Below are 18,668 nucleotides of genomic sequence, written 5' to 3'. Positions count from 1 at the left end.
TTTTAGGAGGAACATGCATGATCTGTCATTCCACAAGAGAAAAGGTAGTTGTTTTTGTGCCTAAATGGGGCAGCTTAGGGCATGTGAAATCACTGGCCACCTCAAACATCTTCAAAAGAGGGTCATGTGGTTAACGTGAACACCACAAATGGTGTTTTAAGGAAAAATAAATCAGTAAAGGCAGTGATTTGCGGGGTGACTACGAGAGATGGGAGACTATGTCCCTTTTGCCTTGTTGTATTTAACAGGGTGATGGCTTGTACATTTAAGAGCTTCAGATGTGTTGCTGTTTTAGCACCAGGTAACCCAGCAGCTTCCTCCTGGGTTTCCCAGTAACATGCCCAACTTTTAGATGAAGAGGGCAGGGACAAAGAAAGACAGCCAAATTATGCAAAGTGGGAACTAGCCCTATGCCATGTACTTTATAAGGAATACCTGCGCACTAACAAAAACAGTACTGCACCACCACAACATTGTATTGGCATACTTCTATCTGAGAAGTATACACAAAAATTACAGCCTGAAGTTTCTCAGCTTCTTTCATTTTCCTGCTGGAAGCCTTTTGGTCTATTTTCTCACCTACATCAAAGAAAGGAAAAAATCAATCATTTTTTCCAGCTCATCAACTTGGTTAATAATGGCTGGATAAAATTACCTTTTAGAAATGATTCATGAATAACACTTACTTGTAATATAATATTGCTCTAGATAGAAAAGAGAATACAGGTTGAAAGCCATTAGCAGCTAGTCTTTAAAGAAGATACTCAAGTCCTAGTTTCCTAATCCACATTGTGTTGCAACACACACTGACCCACACGTTCTTGAGAAAAGAAAATACATTAATGTGTTAAATCAGTGTGCTCTGTGAGCTTATGAACATTACAGAAATGTACAATAGCAAGAAATGTACAGTAGCAAAAAAGGATTCTTGGTGATTGCTGGCAATGATATCTGAGAAGTCCAGATGACAGCAGATGCACAGATAAAATGCTCCTTTCTAATATCACAGTGAGAAAACATCCTTCTTAATAAGACCAAAAAAAAAGTCAGAGCCAAGAAAATATGAACTTCATCTTTCAACAGCTTTGAAAGAATATTCAGGAGAAAAACAAGATGCATCTTTGCAGTCTTTTCTTGGAAGAGCAAATTCACAGTGGCATGTGGAAGCTCTGTTGATATCTAACAGGATCATGTCAAATGAAATCTGCAAGCCTCCAAATTAAATTGGTAAAAGAACAGCAGTCTCTTTAGTGATGTAATGACACTGGACTTGGCACAAGGCAAAGGATATTTGGAATATTTTATTTTGATGATTTGATATAACACATTGGTCTAATTCACCTCAGCATACTTGGGTGGGACATCTGGCTCCCTTCCTTTAACCTTCCTGGGGTAGAGGAAGAACCCATAAACAAACACTTTATAAAACTCCTGAACATTTGCTCTTTCCTTTTCTTCTGCTCTGGCTCCTTTCCAGAGTTTTGCTAACAAAGCCAAGTGGGGATGCCTCACCTCTACCACTGGGGATACCCACCAAAGTCACACAGAGCCAGCACAGGTCTGCTCTAAAACAATCCTGTAGAAGTGGGAGACCACTTCTCTGTCACCATGATCCCAGAGGAGACTTACTTTCGGTTTCCAACACCTTACTGTGATCTGTGAGTGAAAACCACCTTTTGCACTTTTGTTTGTCATCCCTCCCACCCTGGACTTGGGTACAAGTCTAAGGGAATGGCAGGAGAACCAAATTCTCAGACAGACTGAGTACTGTCCTCCAAATCTTCATCCCTCCTATGCAATTCCTCCTATTCCAACTGCTGTCTCTCACTTCGGATCAGCTGTAGCAATGTCTCTTTTCTACCATCATTCCGTCAGCTCACTCTAATGAAGTTTTGGGTTTCACTTCAAAGCTTTCCCTGCAATGATAGTTGCTAACTATTTAGTAACATTCATAGGCTATCACCCTGTATCAAAGTACATGAAATGGGCAGACAGAGGCAGCATAACCAGTTTAAGTGTCAAGTGATAGCGCGCTAACCTCAGTTCTAGCAGTTGTCCTCCCTTTTTAGCAAAACTGGGACAATTCCATCAAATGTGTAAGATTTCCATTATTTGTCAGAATTTTTCCAAAGTTTCTCCTCCTAGTGCTAAAAATTCCAAATGAGCCATAGTTCACTGGTGTTCTGAAAACATTTCTCTGTGCACACTTAACCAGATGACTCTATTACATCTCTTTCCCAGACCAAAAATATTACGCTCTGCAAACCAAAATGCCCTGGCTGATCAAATAACCCTGGCATTAGGATAATGCTCTGAATATAATGAATAAATTGTTTTGTGAAAACAAGTTAGAGGTATACATTTCATCATGACTAAAAGATAAAGTAAGCCTTAGGAAAAAGGTTTCATGTAAGGAAACATCTCCTATAGGCCATTCCATTGTATCCAGATATCGAAAGACACTTCATATGTGTGTAACATAAGCTGCTTTCACGATTCATGTCCATGATTTCACGGACGTTTGCAAAGTGCTCCATCATCATTTTCCCATGCTGTCCCTCGCCAGCAGGGTGTACTGTGGGAACCATCCACCGCCTGGGTAAATGCTGACTCGGCTGCTTTCTGGAAGAAACAGTCCTTCAAGAAGATGGGAGGCTTCTCAGGTGGAAGGAGCAGCATTATCCAAAGAAAAGGAAGAGAGGCACCAAGGGCTCACTTGGTCCCCACTTTTCACTTGCTGCCCGTTGTGGCTGACAGTGGGCGCTAAGCACAGCACAGTCCAGCCTGCCTAAAACACTGATTTTGGTAACTCTTTCAGGTAAAATCCTCAATGGCAGGGATTAGAGTTTTGTTTGGTTTTGTCTTGCATTGTTTTCCATTTAGCATAAACCATCAGAAAGCCTAGCATACTATCACTTCTCAGTCAGCAAAGCTGAGGTTCTATGAGGCAAAGGAGTTTGCCCAAACTCAAATGGTCAGAAATGGTGACGTTTGGGTTTGCAAACTCCTCCTGATATCTGGGGCCATCTGTATCCTTTCCCACCATGATGCTCCAACATCATGTGTCCCGTTATCCCCCCACAGATCCATCCCTCCAAAAGAAACGTTCTGCCGATGATATCAGACAATAGGGATCACACTTGTTTCCTTATCCTTTACGGGATTTACGTGCTTCTTCTGTATTACAGGTAGAGGGGACAGCATGAGTGAAGATGCAGAGAGAGGATTTTATAAAATGCTTTGGGGAAATGGCAAATAGGTGAATGGTTAGAAAGTGGTTTACACAACAGGTAACAGTAGGAGATAAGATTGCAAAGAATGAGCCTGAATGAAGGTTATTAAATCTCTTGCCAAGGAATTTACACAGTATCCTAATGGCCATGGAGAGCCATTAAATGTTGCTGTTGCTTTAAACGGGGAAGTAACAAGCTCCAATAACATGCTACTGCCAGAGATAATTTTTTAAAAAATAATTATGGCAGTCATAGAAGAAATGGAGAAGAGAGAATGGATTCAAAAGACATTGCAGGTGGGAGTTGGCGCTGCGGGCCGGGCGGGGGCCGTGGAGCTGCGATGCGGACGGGACCGAGGCAGTGACCCGAGGTGCCGCCCGACATGAACTCGCTGGAGCAGGCGGAAGATCTCAAGGCTTTTGAGAGAAGACTTACGGAATATATTCATTGTTTGCAACCTGCCACTGGACGTTGGAGAATGCTTCTTATAGTGGTATCTGTCTGTACAGCTACTGGTGCATGGAACTGGTTAATAGATCCCGAGACACAAAAGGAGTCACAAACTCAAAAGCCAGTGGCTGGCTGGAAGAAACCAGGGGGAGAATGAATATGGCAAACTGGAAAGTGTCCTTCTTCACATCATTGTGGAACCACCCATTTTTTACCATTAGCTGCATCACTCTTATAGGCTTGTTCTTTGCTGGAATACACAAGAGAGTAGTTGCACCATCAATTATAGCCGCTCGATGTCGAACTGTATTGGCAGAATATAATATGTCTTGTGATGATACAGGAAAACTAATTTTGAAACCTAGGCCTCATGTTCAATAACAGTCTGCATTCATTATTATGGGACCTAAAACAGCCTTTCTTCAAATAAGTGATACAGCAAAAAGCCATAATGGATTCCTTTTCCAATTGGATATGTGAAGGTCATAGCAACAATTGACAAGAAGTGTGCAATATTTACCCAGATTATCTTGATGATGATGACTTACATTATCAGTGCTTTTGGTACCTTTGATTACCTGTGTTTCAGTATTAGTGTCACTTTAGTACTTCAGATTCTGCAAATATTTTTGCAGGTGAAGTATGTATGTATGTTACTAAGTTAAACTTAGAAACAGAACCTCATTCAGTTTTTATAATGTATTTTTGCAAACTACTGTAAATAGCAAATCAATGCCAATGTTAAACAAAGAGGGAAAGGTTGTGTGGACTTGGTTCTCTTGCACCAGTATTTCAGGAACATCTGCTTGACATCCCCATAGTTCTTTAAAACCGGCTATTGTGCATAGCTGTGCCTTCCATTCTTGTACTCCTCTCTTTTAATCATACTTCAGGAAAAACATCGGATTGAGCTTAGACTGAGGAAAACTCATCTCCATTATGTTGTAAGAAATTGTAGATGTTTTGAGAAGTAATTTTTGTTAAACCAGATAATGAACTTCAGCCACTATTGTGGTTATATTTTTCAGTTCCTTGTTTTCATTTAATGCTAAATATACTTTATATTTTTTTAATAATTTTAAGAACACTCCAAAGGCTTCTGAATATACAAATTCAGTTATAAATTATGTATTGTCTGGGAATTTGATAGTCATATTATTTTAGATAATTGGATTTTATACTGTAGTAGACATGCTGTTACCCTAGTATTGCACAGGTGTAATCGAGCATCCTACTCCATCATGAGGATAACACGGAGTGGTGCCACAAACTAGAGTCTACAATTCTCACTGTTCAGAGAGTGTTAATGACATACTGTGTATGCATAATAGCCACGTGTACTATTAGAGCCCTTAAAATTAAACTGTTGGGATTGCTGTAAATATTTTAAAGTACTGGAGGTGCCTTTTTACCTGTTTATGAGAAGATTTTGAAAAGGTTTAAATTATTTCATGAGCAATCTTTTAAATTTCATTTAACATAAAGCTGAAAATCCAGTAACAGGACAACAATTTTTTAACAGGGCTGCCATTTAACTTAAAATGTGTCTGTCTTGGCTTCCACATATAAAAAATTCTATTCCTTGAACTGCAGCAATAAAAACCCTCTGCTCCTAAGAAGTTTTAAGAGGGTATTCTATATATTCAGCATTGTTTTATTTTCTGTAAATTTTGTAGGTAAATGTGCGCATACAAATAAATACTTTATATATAATTAGTAAAAAAAAAAAAAAAAAAAAAAAGACATTGCAGTCTGAAATCATAGGTATTAGTAACCAATTAGATTCTAGGGAGGAGGGGTAGAAGAGCAAAGGATAGCAATTAGTAAGTATGACTCCAAACTCTCTGGCTTGGGGAGTAGTGTGGATAATAATGTTCTTAACTGAGATAGATAATACAGCAAAAGGAGAAGACTGACATAGCAATCTCAATTCTAGGTACATTTTGATGGAGCTATCTGTAGGGCATTCGGGTGGAGACACCTGATTTGCAAATGGTAATTTTAAGATGGAATTCAAGAGAGAATATGAGTCTAGGTATACAAAATGTGTGACATTAAAGCCATAAGAATGAGGTTTTTTGTTGTTTCTTTTTTAATTTTTTGATAAACAAAGTTAAAAAAAATGAATGAGGTCATTGGGAAAGAGTGTATAGAGTAAGAAAAGGAGAAGATGAATGATAAAGACTTGGGGACCACTAAAAAATCTCAGTAGGGAGGGGTACAAAAAAAATAAGTGTTAAAGAAACTGAAAAAGGGTGGTCAGAGACATAGAGATAGAGAGGTAATACTTGTTAATTTTATTGCTGACCTATTTTTAAAATCGTTTCATGTAAAATATCATATTTTTAAAATTATTACTTATTCTCAACAAAAGATACTTTTCATATCACATAATTCCCAAAGTGTTCCTAAGCCTTAAATTTTCTTTCCTAATCAGATTGGTTTATTCTCTTGAGAACACCTCTCAGGTTCTGTAATGTAAGCAAATCAGAAAAACGATATTTACTTTATGGACAACATAGTTAGAAGCCATCTTTTCCAAAAAATAAGAGTCATTATTTTGAACTATGGTTATATTAACACTATGTTACTTAATCCATGCAACTAAGTCAAAGAGTTTATTAAATAAACAACCAGCAAAATGCATTCATGGCTTGGCTCAGATGTAATGAGAGGAACTAAAGTCACATGAGACACCCCTATTTTCAAGGACCAAGAGTACAATTATGGTAGTAAGATATTGGAATGCATGCCAATTTTGTTTTTAAACCATGCGGTAATAATACCAAACTACTATGGCAGACATCTTATTGCCAACCCCCAAAATCTGTTTTCCTCTTCTTCCAGAATAACAGAATTCTGACCTAGCACAGGCTGCCAAGCCAGAGACGGTATCTCCCAGCTTCCAGGGCAGTTAGGTAGGGCAAAGTGATCAAGTTCTTAACAAAGATGAGAGAAGTGATGTAATAACTTCCTAACTTCTGTGTCACATATTTAAAAGAAAGTCACATTTTGTCTTTCCCTTTCCCACAGGCTGGAACATGGAGCCCGCAGCAGCCCCACCTTAAACTTTGCAGATAAGGACAACACTTTAGGAGGGCAAAGCAACAAGGGCGAAGGGGGCTGGATGCCAAATGATCTTGTGAAACAGAGCAGCCTGGTCAGCCTGGGGGGCTCAGCTCAGACTGTTACATGAGGGTGAAATACGCCTCTCTCTACTTTATTCACTGGGTTTTGAGGTAGCTTCCTCATTTGGTGAATGTCTAATGTGTTTTCTATACATTAACTCAATGTATCTTTACACAATTCTGTGAGGTAGTTATTTTATATTCCCATTTTTACAGATCAAAAAAGCAAGACAGACAGATTGAGTTGTTTGTCCCAGATCCAAAAGCTAGAAGGTGCTGGAGCCAGGAATCCACATCTACATGACTCCAAAGCACACAGTTTTAATCTAGCATTCTTCTTATTAATGATTCTTATTTTTAATAAGAATACTCCTAATTATTAAATTATAATAGTCTTAATAATTGTTAAAATGAAATAACAAATAAAATATTAAATGAAATAATATGATTATTTAATAAATAGCAATAGCCATTATTATTAAAATAATAAGAAAAAATGAGTGATTCTTAATAATAATTCTTACTTTTAAAACAACTGCCATTAATTGAATGATTGGTGTACGGTGAGCTGTATGCTAGTTTCTTTGCATACACGAACTCCTCTCATCTCTACAAAAGCTTTCTGAGATAGTCATTATTATTATCCCCATTTTGCAGGTAGGAAAACTGAGACGTTCAGCAGCTTGCCCCAGGTCACACAGAGAGGAAGCAGAAAGTGCTGAAGGGAGGCACTGGTAGCTGAGAGCAAGCTCTTGACAATTTCATGGAGGAGAAACAAATTTAGGCTTTGAGACTTCAGTACAAATCTCACGGTGTAGATGGCAGTTCAGCAGAGCCCTGAAGAAGCATAGAAGTATCCTAGGAAGTATTTTCGAGGATGAGAACGACGGAAAGGGAATCTGGAGGTGGAGGTGGGGATGGGGTGGACGGGATCTCCAAAGGGTAGCGCCGCTCGGATCTGGGCGTGGGGCTCTGCAGGGTGCAAGCCTCTCTGCACAAAGCCTGCTGTCTGGATGGATGCCCAGAGGGAAGGCAAAGGGGACCCGCTGCGGGGCAGCAGCTGAGGGCAGAGGAGAGCCACCAGCACGGACTGGGGTCGCATCGGCGGGAACAGGCAAGAGCAAGGCGCCCCTTGGCTCCCTCAGCATCTGCCTCCGGGAAACTCGGCCGCCTGAGTAGGTGCCTTATGTTCTCACCCGGAGGTTCCCATCTGTTCACCATCCTGTGAAGATCGACCATCCTGGACCGGCATAGCGTCTCCTCCTTTTGACCTTTTCCAATTTAGAGAACCTGTTTATTTTTATTGTTTTCTTCCTTAATTCTTTCTAAGAGTCTTGCCCACTAAAGCCTCTGTTTGTCTGTCAATCCGGCAGTTTGTGAGGCTCCCCTGTTCTAAAGGAAAAGTCTTTTCACCTCTCCCCTTTCTCCCTACCCACCCCGGTTAGAAATATTCCCCTCTGCTTATGAGGTCTATGAAATCGCCATTGAGGGCCTTAACATAAAAGCATGGCAAACAGGGTCTGCTGAGCCAGCGCATGTCCCACCCCTGACTAGCTTAAGGGTGGTACCGAAAATAAACTCACTGCCCCCCCACCCCACCCCCACGTGGGACATGACTCCCAGGGGTGTAAGTCTCCCTGGTAATGTGGGAAATTACTCCTGGGGATGTGCCTGGACCTGGCATCATGGGATTGAGAAAACCTTCTTGACTAAAAGGGGGAAAAGAAATGAAACAAAATAAAGTTTCAGTGGCTGAGAGATTTCAAATAGAGTCCAGAAGTCATTCTTATGCATTGTATAGATAGCTCTTTTTAGTTTTTAGTGTATTAGAATAGCTTGAAGGAAATAGCTGAAACTGCTGAACTGCAACCCAGTAAGTAGCCTTGATTTTTGAAGATGATTGTATAACTATATAGCTTACCCAGTATGACCATGAGATCGTGAAAACCTTGTGACTGACACCCCCTTTACCCAGTGTATGGGCAGATGAGTAATAAAATAATGAAAAAAAAATCTAAATATAAGGGTTTGGAGACATGGAGTATGGGATGATTTGGGTGTTCTTTTTTATTTTTATTTTTTCTTTATTTGGAGTAATGAAAATGTTCTAAAATTGATTGTGGTGATGATACTGTGAGCCATTGACTGATTACCAGGTGTGTAAATATATCTCAATAGAATTGCATTAAAAAATAAATTTGAATAAAATCCATAGAAGAAGAAGAAAAGAAAAAGAGTGGCACTGAGGAAGGCATGAGAAGAAAGCTACCGTCTAAGGCATCCTCCCTAGTCACCACTGAACACTTGTTTGGGGCCCATACTTTTGGATTTTGCACAACACAAGGAACCTATTTCAATCAAGTCTTCTTTGAAGAGGACACTATTTACCACATGAAATGACTAAAGAGTACTGTAAAAAAAGAAAAAAAGGTCTCTCTCTGTATGTGGTATATAATGGGTGGAAGACAGATGATGAGAAGATAAATGAAAGGAGTTCAGAGCAAGGCGGGAAGAAGCCCCTCGGGGCTGGAACAGCGGAAGAGCTTTCTTAGAAGAGTTGACACTGCCCTGCTCCTGCACAAAGGGCCTGTTCGACCGTGTGGAGAGAAGCCAGGAAGTGAGCTTTTGCTCAGTCAGGGCGGGAAGAGGTGGGACGAAGGCAAGGGCATCTAAAACGGCTGACCGCCAAGCAACACAAAGTGTCAGGTAAAACTTGTTTGAAATTTTGATTTAAAACTATTATTTATTCCCATGGATTCCAATTTCCTATGCTGTAGGTCATGGAACGTGGTGTTCCTAGAAACTCAGAGGGAACACTGATCTTAATACCAAAACGTGGATTTCCTGGCCCATAGATATATGAAGTCTGTCCACAGTAGACAGCCTCTTTAAGAACAAAAAGCAACTGGATAAAAAAAAATCTACCCTTTTAAGATGGCTTTTCTCTTCATAGAAAATTGTATATGTAAAAAGGTACATTTAAATCTATGACAGGAGAGATCTTCAAGTGTATCACAATAGTTTCTCCCTACTTCCCCTTTGAAATGCTAGTTGTGATATTAAGAGCTCTGTCCCTGCCCCTTTAAACTTAGCTACCCAGCTCAGACATCACAGGACAGCGGCTAAGGTTAAGTTTCCTTCTATTATGTGACCTTCACTCCAAGATTCCTCTGTCTCCCAGCTTCATATCCTGGCTCCTGAGCTAAAATCTACCTCATGCTCTTTTTCTCTGTCCTGCTGACTTCATTCCCCAGCTCTCCCCCAGATCAGTTGGTTTCATTGGGTTTTCTTGTCCCTACAGTTACAAATAAGGAACAGCTACCTCCTTGTTGGCAATCAGGAGCTGGAAATATCTTATATTCATATTTAGTTCTGTGTCTCTTTCCCTCAGCTCTAACAATTTAGGTTCACCTTGCTGTGGGTTGTGAATCTTACTATGATAGATAATCAAGAAGCTGTGGTACTGCATACTGGGAAGAGAACAATGAGATAAAGTGGAGGATAGAGCTAGAGATATCTGCAGCTTAGCTCTGAGAGATGTAGTATAAGCAAAGTGGACACACACCCTTCCTCGTGCACCCCAATGCTCTTACTCTCTGTGATTCACTTAGTCCTCCAAACCCTGAGGCTCCTGTAAAATGCTGTCAATGTCTTTCAGGGATACTGAACTAGGTGAGTGAAAACGTGGTATCAGGAGACCCTGAAAGAAGCAGAGGAAGATAAAAGGGAAGACAGGGGCTGTTGAAGAGATTTAGCCACTGAGACATCACCAAGGAGAAGTAGAAGAGAGAGTTGTGTTTCTGCATTGTTTTTAACTAAAATTAAGTTACCAACAAATCAACCACATGTGATCTGTCAAAATAGATGACGACCAAAGGGGACTGAGAAATCTGATAAAGATCTATGCAAATATCAGCGTGAGCAAATAACATGTGGGTGAACAGGGAGAAAACTGGGTAGGTAGGATGGTGTTCTTAAAGTGGCATTGTCTTCTAGTTTATACCAAAAAGTACTATTTAAAAATTAAATATTTTCCACATTACTGGTGAAAAAAAAAGTTTACTTTTTTTTTTTTAACTCTGAAACAGAAGAAATAGAGCTATGACATTTCTCACAATTTCTGCAGCTGATTTCCTGTATGATCAGTCAACAATAATTTTCTCCCGGGAAGTTTCTGGGGACAGTGACAAAGTTCCTGTATTCCTCCCTGTCCTCCCCCATGATGCTAGGTTTGTGCTGAAATATGTAATGAAAGCTGCAGGCAAGCAAACCTCGGCCTCTTGCCACTTTTTGGAGCAGTGCTTAAGATTTAGGGCTTCAGGGTGTCAAACCTGGGTTCCAATCTGTGTCTAGCACTGACTGGTGATACTACCTTGACCAAATTACTTTAGGCTATGGGTCAGTTTCCCCGTCTGTAAAAAGGGGGTAATACCTGCCTCACAGTGTTAGTGTAAGGATAAATGGCATGACGCAGGTAAACACTGAGCCCAACTCTTGACATATAAAAAATGTACAAGAAACGTTTATTAAACTATTAACTGTTATCTGCTGGGAAGAAGAGAACTGAAACCAATCAAGGAACTGACAAACCCAGGTTGCAATGCTCCGCTCTCTTCTGATGAAGTTGTCATGATCCTGTGCATAAAGAGAGGGGTTTGAGATCTACTGTTATACAAATGTTCCCTCACAAACATCCAAGTTCCTCCGGGAAGAAGGAAAAAAACTCCAAATCAGTAAGTGCCTCACATTTGAGCAGAAAATCAGAGACAGGATGAAAGGAATATGTCTTAAAATGAAAATAAACATCATCTGCAATAATGCACAATGAACTTGTAAGTAAGTAATTAAATGAGTAAGAAATCCTGAAGGTGTCTAGCAAGTAGGAAATGGTACATGAAAATTAATTGTGCAGTGCTCTTTATTTTGGGCTGTGTTTAATGTCACGACAGTCTATTTAGTTAATGTGCCCTCCACTGTTTGATTTTAGAAAATGTGATAATATTCATAAGGTCTTGCAAGCTTGTTTCTCCCATCCTACTTTTGCAATGAGGTTACCCGACCATAGAATTTCTCACTATGAAGTTTTTAGGAAAATAACTTTTAAATTGGAGAGGGAATACTGCTCTCTATCATTGGTTATTACCTAAGTGATTGTTTATTCCCGGTGTGTTTAATTTAACTGTCACTAGTTACAGTTGAGCAATAAGGAAATTCTTTCCTATCTAATCAAACAATGCCCCTTCTAAAGAATTCTTCCATAGTTTATAACTCCAAGCTCCACCCTCCATCCTAATCAAACAATAGTTTGCCATTTCCACTTACCTGTTCTAACATCTACAGATGAGTGGATATTCTGCCTACATGTAAATCACACCATGACCCTAACTGAACCCACCGTTCTCCTTCCTAACGAGTCCTCCTCCTATGCTGCCTAGTTCTCCAGTTTCCAGGGGGTGAACCAAGACCACCACATATGGCTGCGTAAGGGCAGCTGGCAGAGGAGCTGGTGGGGGGCTGAAATACAGCCTGTGCTCCACTTACCAAGCCCTGTGCCCAAAGCAGTGACTCACAAAAGCACTGCACAGGTAGTAAAGGACCTGGTAGATGAGGGCAGATACCAATAACTATGAAACCTCTTTTCTTTCTGTGTCATGTCCAATCAGTTGTCAAGTGGTGTAAATTATACGTCCTTATTAATTCCCACATCTATATTCCCAGCCAAAACCTTATTCAGGACTCAGTACTTCCTGCTATAGACACAAAGTTCTTAATCAAAGGGTATCAAAATCATCTGGAGACTGTGATTCAGTAGACCTGGGGTGGGGCTCTGGCATCATTATTTTTAGAGTTTTAAAGACAAATGTGATGCACAACTCTTGCTGAAATTACAATCTCCAGTCTCTGGGCCCTGAGCCCAACTCCCCAAGGTTGACCATGTATAAAATGCTGCCAAATTAATCTTCACTGTGGAGATGACATTGGTGGCTTGACTTTTAGGACATAGCTTAGAATCAGAGCGATACTAAGCCACGTAATCTTCCCTTACAAAGATCACTAATGATGAGATTAATGATTCAGTTGGAGAAAGTTTTGTTCTAACTAATACTTTAATCAGGAACTTGGTTTATCTGCTTAGTTGGTCAGGCATTTCTTTCCAAAACTTCTCTCATCACTGCCTGTTATCGTCTGTCACCTGGATTATTGCAATAAACTTCTAACTGGTCTCCCTTCTTATAACCCAGTCTTCTCTGCACTGCAGCTGGTGAAATCATTCTGGGTATAAATCTTAGGTACACTCTAATCTGTTTAAAACCCTGCAGGGGTTTCCCGGTGTCTTGGGATAAAGTCATACTCCTAACAAAGCTCTCTTAAAGCTGGCCAGTGCCTCGTTCTCAGCCTCATGGCTGTCCTTTCTACCTCGTCCTGCATGCTTGAATCTTAATGAAGTTCTTGTAGGTCCTCAGATGCTTTCAACCTTAAACACTTCCCTGCAGGTCCCTATCTGACCTTTCTTTTGGATTTTTTCTCATCATTATATTTCATTTTGTCATAATGGTCTTTTAATGCCTGTCTTTCCCACTAGACTCTAAACTTCTTGAGCACAGGGACCATGTGTAAATTGATCACCACTATATCCCCATGACCAATTCTTGGCACATGATTAGACACATATTAACTGAAAAAAAAAAAAAATGTTGAGACCAGCAGGGAAGTAAACTATGGGGGTCAGCTATAAATGTGAAATAATTTAAGGAAGAGTGTTACATATATTGAGCCATAGTATGTGCTGGACATTTTTTCTAGGGCCTTGGAAAACTAAAGAACAAAACAGGTTCTCCAGTCTACCAAGTTGACAGTCTAATAGAGGAAATCGATGGGTAAATGGATAATTATGATTCAGTTCCAAGGTAGCTTTGGTAGAGATCATACAAAGTGCTTACAAGTTTATGCATCAGCTCCGGCAAAAGCAGTATTAATCTAAATGTCTGTGGTGGTTTGAAACCATATGTACCCCAGGAAAGCATGTTCTTAAAGTTGATCCATTCCTATGGGTGTGGACCCATTGTAAGTAGGATCTTTTGATGAGGCTACTTCAGTTAAGGGGTGACCCACCTCATTCAGGATGGGTTTTAATCTTTTTACTGGAGTCCTTTATAAATGGAATGACTACAGATGAGAGTGAGAGAGAGACAGAGAGAGACAGAGAGAAAGCCACAGAAGCAAAAAAGCTGAAAGCAATGAAACCCGGAAGAGAAGGGAGAGACCAGCAGACTCTGCCATGTGCCTTGCCATGTGGCAAAGGAGTCCAGGATCACTGGCAGCTGGTCTTCAGGAAGAAAGCATCACCTTGATAATGCCTTGATTTGGACTTTTTTCTCAGCCTCAAAGCTGTAAGCTAATAAATTCCCATTGTGAAGCCAATCCATTTCATGGTATTGGCTTTCAGCAGCCTAGGAAATTCAAAGTTGCTAAAACAATGATTCTTGAAGCCTGGCCCAAACTATTCCATACACTTCTGTTTCCATTTTTACTCCTTAAGGGCTACTTGGGTTCCTCTCCCAGCTCCACTAATTTTAGCTCTATAACTTGGACAAGTTAAAATTACTTAACTTCTCTGTGCCTCATATTCATGTTCCCTTCTAGTATGAGGATTGAGAAATCAATGCACTAGGAGTGTTCAGTGCAGGGCTTGCCACAAAGTAAGGACTCAAAAATGTGAAACATCATCATCATTATTATCATAACTGTTTGGCTACAGTACATTTCTAAGAAATAATAAAATTGGTGTTTGTAGTGAAAATGCAGCATATTCAGAGTTTCTAAGGACTGTAACCAATAGAAGACTGGCTGTTAGACAATGCCCGTTGATGTTTCAAAGTTCCTCTTGCCCATGCTGCCACATGTGTATGGACTAGAATTCCTGCAGTTTTCAGGAAAACACCTGTCACCAGTGTTGTCCTGAGATGATTGCATTTCCTGCTACGGCTCTTTCTGTTCTTTTAGCTATCAATTCCAATTAGGTTAACAATGAACTAATTTAACCAGTTTGATGGTGGTTTTCTGATTTAATTGTGTTAAAAATGCTTTTTTGGATTATAACTTTCCAGTAATAACACTTTAAGATAGACATACATTATAGTTCAAGGTTAAATTATTATACTCCAATTAAAAATACAAATGGATAGACAATTCTTCCACTTCTCTCTCCCTTCCAAATGCTTTATAATAACTCTTTGTCACTATCAGAGAAAACACTGAATTCCTTTACTGGTGGGAAATTGAAGTGGGTGATATAGGTGTACCAAAGGGTATCTTGTACTTGTACTGAGTCAAAATTTCTCAGATTAAATAGCAAATGATTAACATACAGGCAAACATGTATAAATATGCTTAAAACAGTGCATGGTACATAGGATGTACTATATTAATGTTGGCTGTTGTTATTATCATCATTACTATTATTTTTATCTAGCACAATAGTTTTTAAACATTTCTGAAACAATGGAACCCTTTCTTTTCCTTCCTTAAATTAAATCTTACTTGAAAGATTGTTTTATATTACTATGTTTTAATACATTTTAACAATAACAACTACAACACTTCTTTAAAATAAAGAAGCATGACTGGGCTCTGGAAAGAAAGTTCAGAACAGGACCCAAACTGGACAAAATGCTGTGCCTTTCTTTTTCTCTATAAAGGTCCTAGAGATGTCTTTAGGAAAAAAAACTTCAAATTACAGTCAACACTTTTTGGAGGAGTTGTGGTGGAGGAGAGCAATGCAACTTCTTGCTCCAAGAGCCATGCACTTGTGCTTCAGTATTAAACTCTGATACAAGAATAGTTTACACTCTACAGCATCACTTAATAGATTATAAGTGTTGCATATTCTTGCATAGTGCTTTTATTAAAATATAAATGAAAATATTATGCATTTTCATATCTATAAAATACTATTATCTCATTTAGGAAATCTTACAACACTAGACAGCAAATAACACACCCATTTTACAGATGAAGTACATCTGTAAATGAGGAACCCATTTTTACCAAAAGAAAAAAAAAAAATGATGTGATTGCCCAAGATCATAGAGCAAGCAAAGAGTGTGGCTGGAAGTCTCCTTGTGCCGAAACACTTGGCTCCCTCTGCCAAAAAGCCTTCTCAGAGAGAAAGAGCACCAGTTCCTACTGTGAAAAAGGAAGTAGAGGCTTCTCAGAGTAGATGGGTTTTCACTTCCACATTTTGGTTGATGTAAATGAGGAAGGAAGCCTGCACAGCAGGCAGTCTGCTGCTCTATAAAACAAAATGGAAACTCATTGTACACTGTGAAGGATTGTATGCTATGTGAATATATTTCGATAAAATTGCATTTAAAAAAAAAAAAAAGAAACAACAACAAGAAAAATGAAGATACTCAGCTGGGCTAAATCCTCACTCTTAGTCCCCGCTTTCTCCACCTGCAGCCCCAGCTTAAAGGTGAACTGATTTCTGCATTCATTTTGACCTGAAAGAGAAAAGGGAACTCATTTTTATTGGTTGTACAGTCTGTGAGGAACATGGCATGGGTTTTTGTACTCAGTTCTGCAAGGTCAGGCCTCATCACAGCAGGTATTTGAAAATTCAGGACTGGAAACTGAAATACTGGATTTTGTAACAATTAGCATAGAAGAAAAACATAAAGTTGTGAAACTGTTTTTAAGAGAGAAAAGCAAATGAATGCAGTGTAAAGTTGCTACAGAGAAGAAAAACAAATGGTGATTGGGAAAAATCAGAGAATTTGGAGAATGAATGCAATCTGAGGGGCCTAAACCCCATCTGTTTTACAGTATGGTGTATAGTGGGTTAAGTGCATGGGTTCTTTTTTTTCTCTTAATTTTATTTTATTTTGAAATAAATTCAAAGTTATAGGAACAGTTGCAAAAACAATACAAACCCCATACACAGAACTCCAGTATACCTTGACCCTCCTCCCCTGATACCCCAATCTACCAACTTAACATGCTGTCACACCAGTATTTCTTTCCCTCCCTATCTATCATCCATCATCTATAGTGCATGGGTTCTGAAGTCAGATATCCTGGGTTCACATATGTGTTCATTCATTCAATGAATAATTATTGGGTACCTATTATGTGCCAGTCTCTGTGTTCATGGTACTTACGTTCTAGTGAGGAAAGATAGGTAATAGACCTACACTAATATATCCAGAATAAGTGCTATTGATTTATTCATTCTTTCAACAAATATCCCAGTTATCTTTTCTAATTATTTAGGAGATAAAGTCAGAAAGGTAATCAAGGCCTGAGAATACAGGTCTAGTAGTCCCTTGAGAAGTCTTTGGCTTTTAGTCTGTGATAGGAACCTCCTGGAGGGTTTTGAGCAGAGGAGTGACATGCCCTGACTAATGTTTTAAGGATCACTTTGGTTGCTCTGTGGAGAATAAACTGAAGAGAACAGGGGAGAAGTGGGGAGATGAGATAGGAGACCATTGCAGTAATCTCAGTGAGAGGTGATGGTGGCAGGCCAGGTGGAGATGGTGAGAAGGGGTTGGAATCAGGATCCAAACTGAAGACAGTATTCAGGATTTGCCAATGGATTGGACAGGAGATGCAAGCAAAGAAGAGAAGTCAGAGGTGTCTCTAAAGTTTTCCTCTGAGTAATTAGATAAATAGAGTTGACATTAGTTGAAATGAAGATTGTAGGACTAACAAATTCAGGGGAAGAAGAGCGGGAGATCTGAAGATCACTTTTGGATATGTCACCAGTGAGTTGGAGGAGCTTGTAGACATCAAAGTGGTGATGTCAAGTGGGCAATTGGTTAACGCAGACTGTAGTTCAGGGTCGAGGTTCAGGTTGCAAATATGATAGCTAAAAGGAAAAATAAAGCAGAGTATTAGAGATAAAGTCTGGCAAGGGTGGGGGGTGCTATTCCAGAAAGGAGAGTTAGAGACCTTACTGAGGCATTTAAATTGAGACCTGGGTGAAGTGAGGGGCAAATCCACATGGTTATCTCACAGAAGAACAGCTTAGACAGGAAACAGTATGAGCTCAAGTTTTGAGGAAGAATGTATGTGACTTTTGGAGGAAAAGCCAGAAGCTGAGGGGTGTGAGCAAGAGATGGCCAGGTTAGAATATAAAATCAGAGAGATGGAGAAGGATCAGATCATGAGTTCAAGTCCCTGCTCTGCCACTTGGTAAACTTGAACCCCTAAACAAATTACTTAACCACTGCATTTTCTTTAAAAAGCATTTAGCATACTGCCTGAGGCATAGTTAACACTTACTAGGTGTTTACCATATGCTTTTTTAAAAGTCTTAAAGTATTCCCTAGACTTAATTGTGGTTTCTGGATGAAGAATTTTGTCCCACTTGGAAGTTTAAATATTGTTGTTGGCATTACATTCCTTAGCCTCTGATTGCTGTTCCTGCTGGTGGAGGTGCTGTTTGATAGTTGGTCCTTGATGATCACGGCTTCCAGTGGGCACAGTAAGTATGAGTGGGGTATCCTGGAAGAGCCACAATTTCTAACTTGAATTGCAGATAGGGTCACCCTCCAGCTACCCAGCAAAAACACTGGGTTTCCCTTCAGCAAGGGGCCTCTCCAGGGTTGGCAAGACATCCAATCAAGTCATCCCAGTCCTACTCTGGTTTTCAATAAACATTCAGCAAGAATAGCCCAGTCACTTTTGGCCTTGACTGACAATATTGGTCCTCTCCCTGAATCTCAAGTGGAACAATGTCCCTGGAAGTCCCTGGAAGTTCTTCCTCTGGACCCTCCTTCAATTTTCCTGAACTGGCATGAAAAGAGGAAAGTTAGAGCTCAGAAAGTTTGCAGAGCAATGGAAAACGCATTTCATT

At 39.7% G+C, this 18,668-nt stretch overlaps 1 protein-coding gene across 1 annotated transcript; it reads left to right on the top strand.

The window, feature by feature from the left end:
- Positions 1-3,570: 3,570 nt before the first annotated feature.
- LOC119528855 (nuclear envelope phosphatase-regulatory subunit 1-like) lies at positions 3,571-5,323 on the top strand. The gene is made up of 2 exons (XM_037829081.1): positions 3,571-3,788; positions 3,836-5,323. The coding sequence occupies exons 1-2, from the start codon at positions 3,616-3,618 to the stop codon at positions 4,062-4,064; spliced, it is 402 nt and encodes a 133-aa protein (XP_037685009.1). The 5' UTR covers positions 3,571-3,615; the 3' UTR covers positions 4,065-5,323.
- Positions 5,324-18,668: the final 13,345 nt, after the last annotated feature.

Source organism: Choloepus didactylus, chromosome 3 (assembly GCF_015220235.1).
Source record: "Choloepus didactylus isolate mChoDid1 chromosome 3, mChoDid1.pri, whole genome shotgun sequence".
In the NCBI taxonomy this organism is placed as follows: Eukaryota; Metazoa; Chordata; class Mammalia; order Pilosa; family Megalonychidae; genus Choloepus; species Choloepus didactylus.
The sequence above is the reverse complement of the archived record's forward strand: the minus strand, read 5'-3'. Positions and strand labels throughout refer to the sequence as shown.